Source organism: Mauremys mutica, chromosome 7, assembly GCF_020497125.1.
Source record: "Mauremys mutica isolate MM-2020 ecotype Southern chromosome 7, ASM2049712v1, whole genome shotgun sequence".
NCBI lineage: Eukaryota > Metazoa > Chordata > Testudines > Geoemydidae > Mauremys > Mauremys mutica.
Window position 1 is genome coordinate 124337676 of NC_059078.1, and position 12271 is coordinate 124349946.

The following is a 12271-nucleotide window of genomic DNA, read 5'->3' on the forward strand; positions in this document are numbered from 1 at the left end:
ATCCTAAGGGGAGAGGTGCTCTAGAAACTTTAAGTTTATTAATATTTTGTATCCCCTTTTGAAGTGATGTTACAGAAGCCTTGGTACAAGGACTAAGAAACTACTGCCTTTGACTTTTATTGGAGACCAGATGGGGGTGAGGTAACATCTTTCATTGAACAGACTTCTGTTGCTGTAAGAGACGCTTTCAAGCTACACCGAGCTCCTCCTCTTGATTTTTATTGTTTGGAGGTTGTTGGGTTTTTTTGCCTTCTGGTGCTAGGGTTTGTGTGGCCCCTGCTGTTTTCTCTTTAAAATGTGTTGACTAGAGCTGTGTCACTAAGACTTGTTTTAAGTGGCTGGATCAAAGAATCTGCTAATGGGATTCTAGTTATTGGAACAGGGACTGTGGTAAGGACAGAACTAAATTCTGAACTGAGTTCTGCTGCTGAGTCCCCATCTGGTCGTTGCATGGGGGCAATGAGCACCTCTGGAAAGCTCGGTGCAATCTCCTGATAGTACAGTAGAAATGCTAAATAGTGCTATTGATGTCTGCTTCTGAACTGCTGCAGGGCACCTCAGTTCTGCCCCAGATCATTGACTTACAGAGCTGTAACTGTTTTTGTTTGCTGGGATCCTGTTGAGCATCAGAGTTGTTTTAGGGGGCTATTCCTTCCAATCCTGATGACTTCTCTTTCTCTCTTGCAGGTTGGTGGTTTGTGAGCACAGCAGAGGAACAGGGCTGGGTCCCTGCCACATACCTGGAATCCCAAAATGGCACTAGAGATGATTCAGAAATTAACACATCCAAAGCTGGGGAAGGTATGAATTCTTTGGTATCTAGGGGAATCTTTCAATTAGTCCTCTTGATTTCAGAAATCAGATCCCTTTTTTTGAAAACAAGTTATCAACGACCGACTGCGGTGACTGCATGAGTGTGATTCTTAAGCCAGTTCACTGGTCACTTTTGCTATCTAGTAACAGCAAATTGACTGCCATGGAAGAGATCAGACTTGAGTATCAGGCCTGAATTTCTTCCTATTGGGCTAGCTGAGTGCACCAGGGGATTCAAAAGCAGAGTGCCATTTGTTAATGGTAGCAAATGACACTCAAGACCTTCAGTCTGAGCAATCTGTGTCCTTGCATATCTTGGATATCCACGTTCTGCCATTGTGGGAGACAAATTGTACAGTGAAGAATTTCTATCAAGATCAGTGAGTGTCTGTGTTTGAGGAGAAGAGTCTCCTGAAGATAATTCTAATATTTATTAGAGATGCTCAACAGGAGGAAGAGTGAATTCTGCTCCTCACTTTTGGTAACTTTTTCTCTCTCTACAGCAGTTCAGCACATCTGTTACATTTTTTTAAAATTGCCATTAGAATTAGATTTCATTGTTTGTGGCTGTAGGTGGAAGGGTAAATCATGTTAGAGAACTGTCTCACTCCACTAAAGCCGAAGAGTCACTTGTCATGGTAAGAAGTAGGCTTACATGTATTCTAGCTGCATCGTTTTGGCTAGGAATACTTGAATCAAGCTCTAAAATGGGATAGTATGATTACACCTGTGTCCTCCTACTTAATGGAATATTCATGCAGTAACTGTGTACAAAGGACACTGTTTTATGATTTACTCAATTCTAAAGAATCCATCACTGTAGTACCTGGGTGCCCTTTATGTAAATGTCCACGTACAAACAAAACGGAAGTGTAGCTCTCATTCCTGTCTGTGAACCTCCTATCTGAACATGCTTTGGGGTGACTGCCACTCTATTAGGAACAAACACACACAATGGATTCTTTATACTGTGCCCCAAGAGTGACAACTCTCGTTTATCCCAATCTTCCATGGCCCTGTAACAACGTTCCTTGGTCTAAGCAAGCCATATCCCAGGCCATTAAGGGTTCATAGACAGAGGCTACGACCTGGAATTGGGCGTAAAAGTGGACAGTCAGTCAATGAACCAGACTGGTGTGATGTGTTCTCTTCAGCAGAAACAGCACAATGTTTTAAAAAAGAAGAGCTAGCTGCTTTCACTGAAATTGTGTTCACACATTTCATGTCTGTCTCTTCTGAAATCTCCCCTGTTTCCTTGTCTCCTAGGACACATTAGATGTTTCAGACCTCGTAGTTGCTTAAGCCTTTCATACCCTTGATTAATTTCTACATGTCCTTGTTCATCCATATTACCTTGTTTAAATTACTTTTCACGGAGTTGTTGCCAGATGGCACATGTAACCCTGAGGCACAGAACTTTCTTTGAACGGTTCCTGTATTTTCCCCTTTCTACCCTCACTTCTTTGTATTGCTCTCCTCAGTTATGCTCAACACACTCTGCCCTCTTCCAGAATTGGATCTGCTGAAATTCGAGATGTTGTTCTTTGCCTTTTCGGTCTCGCTTCAATTCCCATGACAAATAATATTACGTTATCTCTGCTGTTGCTTTGATGTGCCCCAGCTCTCCTTTTCTCTACATTTTTAATAATTCTTTCCTTTTATGTCATAACCACATAATCAGACTACTTCTGTTCTTTATTTTCCTCCTATTTCTTATGTATCGAGGCCATTCTTTACCTTGCCTCATAATAGAATGGCTGCATGATGATGATTATTAGAAGCATAGGGGAAAGTAAAAAGTTTTGTATGCTTTAGTTAAGAGACCAAGAGGAGGGCATATGCTAGGGGCTTATGAAGTAAGGAATGATAGAGGAGATAAAGCAGTCTCTTCCATTTACCCTTTTTCATAATACACAAAAAAGGGGACCGCCAATGAAATTGAGACACAACACGTTTAGGGATGATAAAGTAAGAATATAGAAAGGTTAAGGGGTTTGGGAGAGCCAGTGTTCCAACTGGAGTTAGAGCAAATGAGTTTGATTCTCAGAGCTTTGTGATTCTCAGAGCTTTGTCTTTCTCTCCTGAAATGTAAGAAAAACATTCTAAAAAGAGATCAAAATAAGTCTGTTTATGTAACAGATGATAAACCTGTGGAACTTACAGCCACAGGATATTATTGAAACCAATATTTTAGGAAGACTTTTCTTAAGTGATTAGATGCTTATATTGATGAGTAACATCAGCAGTTACCCTAGCTATAGTGAACAAAATTCAGCACTGGAACCAAACTTCATCAGAGCTTAGGGCTGTTCAGAGCTAGTATGGGCCTTCAAGGTCCAGGATATAAAAGGATTGTCATGAAAGGACAGGAATATATCTCCATTATGTGGAAAGGTTTTTATACCTTTCCATGTAGCATCTGCTGTGGACCACTGTTGCTGACAGGAATGCTGGATTAGATAGAACAATAGGGAGTTTCTTGTGTTCGCTGGCATGTCCATAGAGCTCTTTGATTTCTTTCTTTCTCTGGTAGAGTGTCTGAGCAATCCCTCGGTTTGTATCTGGATAAATGAAAACTGTAACTTGAGTGTGTTCTTTTCCCCCACACCTTTAAGTTCTCTGTTTCTCTTTCTGATCAATGCTTTCTAACACTGCCCTACTCTGTTTACTCTTGGTTTAGTTTTTAATTCTGCTCTATCTTGACTGTAATCCAACCACCACTTTACCTCCTGCAGTACTCTGGTATTCCATCCTTTAGCATAATTACAGCAAAATGAAAGCCTTATGTAAGGAAATGTAGATTGGAGAATCTTACCAAATTAAACTGGTCGGGGGGGGGGGGGGGAATGACATTAAGAGCAAGGTGTGAAGACCGCTAGTCTCCTGTCTAGGACCTGAGTTGTAAATCCCTTGTTCAGAAGCCCAAGAGAGTTCAAGTAAGCCTTTTCCTGTCACAGAATTTAGGTTTTTGGCCAAAACTTTGTGGACTATAAACTGCAACTCACACTTTTTTTTTAAAAAAAAAGTTCCTTCTCCTGTTCGGACCGTTGAGTCCCTCCCACCCTTCTCACGTAAAACCCTCTGGTTTAGAACACTTTGATTCCAGCTGAAAGTAACTTGGCTTCTGACAGGAGTGGGAAAAACCTCTGATTACTTAGAGGAGCCAAAGCCCCAGAACGAAGGATTCCAAGAATATGCAATGACCTGTATTTCCTGCCACTTCTTCCCTGAGCACTCAAACTCCCACTGAAGCCAACAGGAGTGGTATAAGCGCACCCTCTCTGGATAGTTCTGTTCAGGGTGATATTGATTATTAGTAGTAATAATTATATTACCGTAGCACCTAGGAACTCTAGTGGTGTATATTCTGCTAGGTACTGTGCCGGCACAGAACAAAAAGACGATTTCTGTCTCAAGCTTATAATTTAAGACAAGAGACAACAGATGGATACAGACAGAAGGCAGAGTACAGAAAACAATGAGACGATATTGGTCAACATGACAGGCTGTGTACTCGTCAGACCAGCAGCCTCACTGTTAAGTTTTTTTTTTTTGTTGGTATCATGGAAAAGGAAAGTTTTAAGCAAGCTCATGAGGTATCTGTGCAGTAGCTTACAAGGAGCTCCTCCAAGTGTGAGGGGCAGCATGGGAGAAGGCATGAAGATGCTTGTTTGAAAACTTAGGTTACTAATTATTTATTTATTCCTTTTTAATATCTCTGTGCTTTCCACGAGCAAATCACTCTTCTCTTCCGTTTTCTGTCATTCTCCCCATTTTGATCCCCTCTACAGCATGGTCATGGAGAACCATGCTCTGTTTTGGTTACTGATACAGGATGTCCCCAGACTGACCGAACGTAGGCATTACTGGATACTAGGTAAAAATATCAATAATTCAGAAGTCCCGTTGAAATTCACTGTCATTGAGGCTCCTAAGTCATTTAAGGCACCTTTTAAAAACTTGACCCAACACCAGTAAATCCATACTGTTGTAGTTTGCACTTAATTACAGTAGCTGTTTTGAAGCTACTTGCATCCGAAGAAATGGGTATTCACCCACGAAAGCTCATGCTGCAAAACATCTGTTAGTCTATAAGGTGCCACAGGATTCTTTGCTGCTTCTTGAAGCTTAATGTTTTGGAAGAAGGAATATAGAATATACCTCACATACCTTCTTTAAAGCAGCAATGAATGCCTTTTTATAATGCCGAAACTAGTATGGAAGCCTTTATGTGAAAGACAAAGGGTATGTCATTGCCTTTGTCTTGCCTTCCCAGTTCAGTGGTTACTATATTAAAATCACAATACATGAGCAAGAGAGTGAACTAAAGGACTGTCCCATGTATGTGACCTGGTAAACTGTGTTTTCTGGCATTTCAATCAAGAAGTATCCTCTGTGCACAGCTATTTTTAACAATACCGTTTTCACAAGTGTCTTTTTTTTCTTCGTTATAATTTTAAAGCATAAGAATTAGTTTCACACTCAGTAACAATAATTTAACTCTGTCATGTTCACTTCTTGAACCCTTGAAATTTAAGAGAGTTAAAGATTATTATTTTAATGGTAGAAAACTGAGGCTCTAAAAATAAATTGATGGGCCTGACCCAAGGAGTGTGGATTGGGAGCTGAACTTTCCCCAAAATATGGGAATGTTCAGAGATTTCCATTTCAGTTTAATTTTAACTATCCGTTTCTAGTCAATATTTAGGAAAGCTTCCTGATTTGTGTGGGGTTTTGTTAAAAAAACCTTTGTACAGGCAAAATATATGTTTAAAAAATCAGTTTGTAGTAGAAAACGCATTTTCTCAAAAAAAAAAACCAAAAACCCCGTATACTAGTGATAGCATGTTAGTGCTCAGGTACTACAATGAAGAGCATAGTACGACTTACCGTATATACTCGTTCATAAGCCAAATTTTTTTAGTAAAAAAGGGAAGCACCAGAAAAGGGGGTCGGCTTATGAACGGGTACAGAGAGGGAGAGGTGGGACACAACCCCTGCCCCCAACAGAGGGAGCAGGGAGAGGCAGCACAGCCAGAAGGGAAGAGGCAGGGCCAGAGTCTCTCCGCTTCTGGCCACGCTGCTCTCCCCCCAGCCTCCAAAGCAGCTGCAGCTCCGGGGCTGGCCGGCTGCATCCACGCTACCTGGCCCTGCCCCACAGAACACACTGCGGCTGTGCCGCCCGGCCCGGCCCGCTGGAACATGCTGCCGCCGCTTCGCCCAGTCTGGCCCACTGGAGCAGGCTGCAGCTCCAGCCAGGTCAGAGACATCCTCCCCAGATAAGGTGGGAGGAGTGTGGGGGTCCCGGCCTAGGGGTGGGGTCATGTGCGGGGTGGTCACAGGGGGTTACTCTCCTGACTCCAAGCTTCTTCTCCACCCCACCCCACCCCCCAATAAATAAATAAATAAAAATTCCCCACCAGTTGCTGTCCCGGCCAGTCAGGGTAAGCAGCTGGCTCACCGGGACACCTTTTTTTTTTTGTTTACTTAGGTTTACCTCCCCTCAAGGTAAACAAACCATCTCGGCTCCCCAGCGGCTTATCCTGATGGCCCGGGAGCCAAAGTTTGCTGATCCCTGAATTATAGGGTCAGCTTATGAATGAGTTATAAAAAGCGTTTTTCCATTTTTACTTATCCATCTTGGGGGTTCGGCTTATACACGAACTGGCTTACGATCGAGTATATACGGTAATAGCTTTCTACAGGTCATATAAATACTTACTTTAAAATATCTACAGTATCACAGCCCTGGACAAGATCGAGGCCCCAAAGATCTTGCATCTGAGTAGAGGAAACAGCAATAATAGCTCTTCAGAGTTTCAAAGTCCTAGACACGCGTTATCTAATCCAGGGTGTAAAAACTAAAATTCTAATTTGTTTTAAAAGCCAATAGCAGAGACTCCTAGTAAATGCAATGACAGTTCTGTTGCTGTATGTTCCTGGGCCTCAAGAAGTTAACTTGTCTCCTGTATTGTATAAACTAAAACCCAAGAGTGTTTTGCATTCCACTTAATCAGTTCTTGCTAACAAGACCAGTTCTCATAATTATGTTTTTATTCCCCACCCCTCCATCATTTTTCTTTTCTTTTTTTTATGTTTCCATCCATGTTCCAAACTAGTTTCTAAGCGACGCAAGGCTCACCTGAGACGCCTGGACCGGCGATGGACGCTGGGCGGGATAGTCAACAGGCAGCAGAGTCGAGGTGAATAGCTTCCTGTGGCATAGTCCCCTTAAAAGCACAAAAGCTGAGCTGCTGCTGCTGCTCCTCATCTCCTGCCATGTAGCAGGCCAAAAGGGAATGATTGGCATGTCTTTGGTTGACCCAATCTTGTTTACTTGGTGATAGACTTAGGCCTGAGCTGCAAAATTCAGATGTAGATTTCAGACATCACAAAGTATTGATTTTGAGGGTATCTGGAGTCAAAGTTTGGTTCAACCCATTCAGAGATGAGTCAACAGTAAAACTTGGCCCTGGAATCTGACTCCCCACCCAATCTGAGAGCAGTCCGATCTGGTGTTTGCTTCAGGCACATTTCTACTCTCTCTTTCCTATGTTTAAGCAAATAAACAAGTGATACTTTTACAGATCCTTATCAGAAAAATGGAGAAAAATCTGGAAACACAGGGATGCGTGAACTGCAAAAGCATCAGAGATTGGGTTTGGATGAGCACCTGAATGCATCCTCAGACTTCATCCAGAAAATTGAGACCTCTAGAGAATGTATAGCTTTCTGGCAATATTTTTGATGTTTCCAGTCAGACCAGTAATGCCACAAAGATGGTCCTCCTTTTGGTGTTTTTGCTCCTTGTGGTTTCAGTCTCAAACACCCATTTCTGTAGAGGTTCCCAAAAAAAAATATTGGAAAAGAGAACTTGGTCTCAAGGATTCAGCCTTCCCTTTTTAGGGAAAGATTTAGATAAAGATTGGAATGGTATTTACTGGCCTTCCCACTATCTGAAGATTTTTTTTAACATAATGCTAACATTGACATTATGATTGGATTTTTCCAAAGAACTTGAACCACGAGACACTGATGAAATAACCAGAATTGTGGATTAAAAGATTTACATCTCTGTAGGATAGTCCTGACTCAGCAGGTTCTTGGTGTCAACCCAATGCATTTGGGGGATGGAAGGAATTAAAGTGACTTTCCTCTATTATTGCTCTTTGCTTAGAGGAGACCTTTGCAAGGGAATGGAGCCAGACCTATGCACAAGTAAATCCTATCTTCATTAAAAATAAATGAATGCTCTTAAAGGTGCTAGTGGGTGAGGAGACGGAAAGCAAAACTTGTGAATTTAGATTCCACTGCAACATGGATGTTTCTGTATACAGGGAAGGAAACCCCAGTTGTCACCAAATCTGTGTGGTTGGTTACAGATTGTTGTATTATTTTGGCCTCCTCAGTGGTTCCCAAAAGCAAATACCGTACATTTTGTTTTCATAACAGCTCCACCATCTAGGAGCCAAAAATGCCATGAGAAGACCAGATCTTGTTCCTTGCCCAACAGAGGGGTCCCTGAGCCAATGAAAAGCCTCTGAAGAATATAAGTGCACATACTAGACATGAAGATGCCGAAACCAAAGCACTTATTTCTGTGCTGCAGAGAATGGGAGGGTTTTTTCAGTTTGAACGTACATAGCCGTTATTAGATAGTTCTAGAGTGACACTCTCTCTGACCAAGAAACTTGAATTCCCATGAATAACAGCAATTTCCAAATATCAGAGGGGTAGCCGTGTTAGTTTGGATCTGTAAAAGCAGCAAAGAATCCTGTGGCACCTTATAGACTAACAGACGTTTTGCAGCATGAGCTTTCGTGGGTGAATACCCACTTCTTCGGATGACTTGCATCCGAAGAAGTGGGTATTCACCCACGAAAGCTCATGCTGCAAAACGTCTGTTAGTCTATAAGGTGCCACAGGATTCTTTGCTGCTTCTACAGAACCAGACTAACACGGCTACCCCTCTGATACTTTAATTTATATGATCACATAACGCATATGCACAAGGGGGCCTGTTCCCACCAGGCTTGACCCTCTCTTCCCTATCCCCTCCAACCTGGCCCTGTCCTGTCTTTTCGCCACTCAAGGTTCCTCATCCCACTCATAGGCTCCTTCCCTAGCTAATGTCAGTTTTCAAATCCTAGTCTCCTTGCCCAGCTTTTCCCTGGCTCCTACTGGTTTCCAGTCGCAATCTCCTTGCCCTTGCTCCTTGTCCTGGTCTAGCCAGTGTCTCTCTTCCTCATTTCCCCCTCAGCCCCCATTCCCCAACTCTCAATCCCAGTCTCCCCCCAACTCCTGGTTTCCCTCTTCCCCTCCCTGCTAGCCTCCACTCCCAGTCTCTCCAGCTTCTTGTCCTAATCTCTTCCCCCTGCCTCCTTCCCCGTGTCCAGCTCTTGTCCCCTCTGCATTTGGATCTGGCGGCTTCCTCATTGAGAACCCAGGAGAGACTGTCTCTCTGCTCTGAGCTGAGATGCCCAGATCTGGACCCAGCACAGCCTGCACCAGGCTAGTGCTGCAATTGCAGGGAAAATTTAGCTCAGCCCGGGGCTGCCGCATGCTCAGTGCACCTATAGTTTCCCGGGAATTTAGCTTGAAAAGTGTGTCTCTGCTGAGCATGTGCAAACGGCAATTTTTCAAAGGCTTTTAATTTGGCAAAACCTGGGTGGATTTTCACAGGGACAGCTAAAGACACACACCTGACACAAAAGCCACACCCCCTCCAAATTCCTTGTCTCTGCACCAGGGCACTGAGGAGCTAGCTGTATTCAAAGAAAAGGTCACCAGAATTTGTTAACATAAGCCAAACAATGTGTTTTTTTTCTCTAGCCTTGTTCTGGGAAACAGCTGGACCATTTTAGCTGATATTTTTAAAAAGAAATCAGCCTGAGACCCCACTGGTGTGGAAAATTTCAGCCAAAAAGATTTGGCAAAGTAATAAGCAACTGAAAACAGGGTATTGTAAGGGGAAGTGTTGGGCAAACTTAAATAGGCTGTCCTACCGGCCCAACCTATAACAAGTACTCGTTTAGAAACTAGAATCTGGATTTGAATTTGGAGACTGTCTCTAAAGGCCAAGGTTTTTCAAAAGTGACTAGTGACTTTTGGATGCTCCAGCTTCTGAGTGTCTAACTTGATACACCTGAAAAGGGGTTTGACTTTCAGAGGTTGGGTGCTTAGCACTTTGTGACAATGAGGCCCCATTGAAAGGGTCACAAATTGTCCACCCAAAAATCACTATTAGTTTTTTGAAACCTTTGGCCATTGTTTAGACTCAGAAGGCAAAAATATTTTGAAGAAGGCGCTGTAATGGCTTCTGCCCTCTTCTGGGTGGGGGTCTAAGGATTGTCGCAAGCTCTGCTAGTACTGTTGACCTAGCTAATGTAGTTTCAGATCAAACAGCTGAAGGAGAAAGTCAGCAGTTCACATCTGTTATCTCGACCTGTTGCTTTTATAGGGCCTCATAAAGGTCTGATTTGCAGACAGTTACATTTTATATATTTTACTTGGTCCCTCTTTGCCACAAGTTAAGGAAAATGTAGCATTTTTGAGTTAATTCTAGTATAAACTTGCTTCCAATCAGTTCAGGATTGTTCCCTACAATCATAATTCACTGGGTAGCTTGTATGTGTTCTTCTGGTCTCTGCTGAATGGGGTCAGAATTACTTAGCCTTGTGTCATAAGCCCGCTATTGCAAAGAGCTAAACGATTCTCCTTTTAGTTCAAGAGATGGAGCCTCTGCCATTCAGAGCAGGTATGTGTGGCCAGTACCTGGCATGCTGTGGCTGCCACTACGATACAAATAACTTGTATGATTTTCAGATGCTGTGGTGATAAGAGCAGTTATGCTTCAGTAGATAGAAATAGCAGGAAGAGATGAACTCTTAAAGAAGGATCTAGCTTTCTTACAAAGGACCCTCCAGTACTAAGGGAAATACCCCGAGGTAAATATATGACCAGTTTCTTATGCCTATTTTGAATCAAGTTGAGGAAGTTTAATATCCCAGAGGACTGCTAATGAAGTTTCTGGATCCATTAATAAAGATCAAAGACAGTAAATGACTTAAATATCTTGCAGCACCTGTTTCACTAAGCCCAAGACATCTGCAAAGATGACAGCTGTAATCTGCTCTTGCAGAGAGCACCAGCATTTCTTGCTGGACCTTTCTTTGTAAAACAGTTGGTGGAAATACTGTGTGTGATGTGCTCAGGCTTAATGTAATCTGTTAGGTAATGTGCTTTGCACAGCTGCAGAGCTTATACTTTACATTGTGAGACTTACACTTCATAGCTAGAAAGCTTAAAAAAAAAAATAAAACGAGAAGGCGCAATATCAAAAATAGGGGGATGTGAGGAGAAAAATGTCTTTCATAGTCTTCTACAGTTTCTGACTTAAAAGGACAATCTGTTGGCAAATGATGCATGTTCATCCTGCCTCCTACTAGAGGGGGCACACTTCCTGAGGCCAGAGTAGAATAGTTCATAGATTCATAGGCTTAAGGTCAGAAGGGACCATTATGATCATCTAGTCTGACCTCCTGCACAACGCAGGCCACAGAATCTCACCCACCCACTCCTGTAACAAACCCCTAACCTATGTCTGAGCTATTGAAGTCCTCAAATCGTGGTTTAAAGACTTCAAGGTGCAGGGAATCCTCCAGCAAGTGACCCGTACCCCATGCTGCAGAGGAAGGCGAAAAACCTCCAGGGCCTCTGCCAATCTGCCCTGGAGGAAAATTCCTTCCCGACCCCAAATATGGTGATCAGTTAAACCCTGAGCATGTGGGCAAGACTCATGAGCCAGCACCCAGGAAAGAATTCTCTGTAGTAACTCAGATCCCACCCCATCTAACATCCAAGTTGTTTATGTAGGGTACAGATTAGGAACTGCTTACAGGGTGACTTCACGAGAAGCAGTTTCTGCAGTGGCAATTCAGTGTATGTTAACTGTGAAAATCCGCCTACCTCAGTTCTTCTACAGCTCACATTTGACCGTGGGCTAGTTATTGCTTATCAGCTTTGTGCACAGAATTGTCAGTGAACCACAATTTAATCCTGAATCTAACTTGGTTGAATGTGGTTTTTTTTGTAACAGAACTACTCCATGCTAGTGGTGATCACCGTATGTGGCTAACCTTCCCCAGAATGAACCTGATTTGTGAATGCAAAATTGCTCTGACTGTTTCCTGTTTACTTCTCATTTGAGCAGGCTCTGTATTGTGCTCCCATGGTGTGTGTGTACACACGCATGTTTTTAAATTCTGGGTTTTTTAATTAAGCAAATCAAAGATGTTTGAGAACCACTTATGTGTATGGAAGAGATCTTCTCCAATGCCTGTCCCTTCCGAACCCTAGTCTGCTTTGTTCTTGGAGCTTAATCCTATAGGCCGTGGTTCGAGAGTAGCTGTACTAGTCAAGCTGTTCAGTAAAGGAGTTTAAATCTTGGAGACACTTT

General features: G+C 42.7%; 1 protein-coding gene across 6 annotated transcripts in view; it reads left to right on the forward strand.

The window, feature by feature from the left end:
* Positions 1 to 12271, forward strand: part of SH3PXD2A (SH3 and PX domains 2A) — a 124881-nt gene that overhangs the window by 86373 nt on the left and 26237 nt on the right. For 4 of the 6 annotated variants that reach the window (XM_045023497.1, XM_045023500.1, XM_045023498.1 and 1 more), the window contains 2 exons: positions 688 to 801; positions 6933 to 7016. In XM_045023497.1, coding sequence (XP_044879432.1) covers positions 688 to 801; positions 6933 to 7016 — 198 coding nt within the window. The remainder of the gene's footprint in view (positions 1 to 687; positions 802 to 6932; positions 7017 to 12271) is intronic. The other 2 variants (XM_045023501.1, XM_045023499.1) reach the window with 1 other exon arrangement.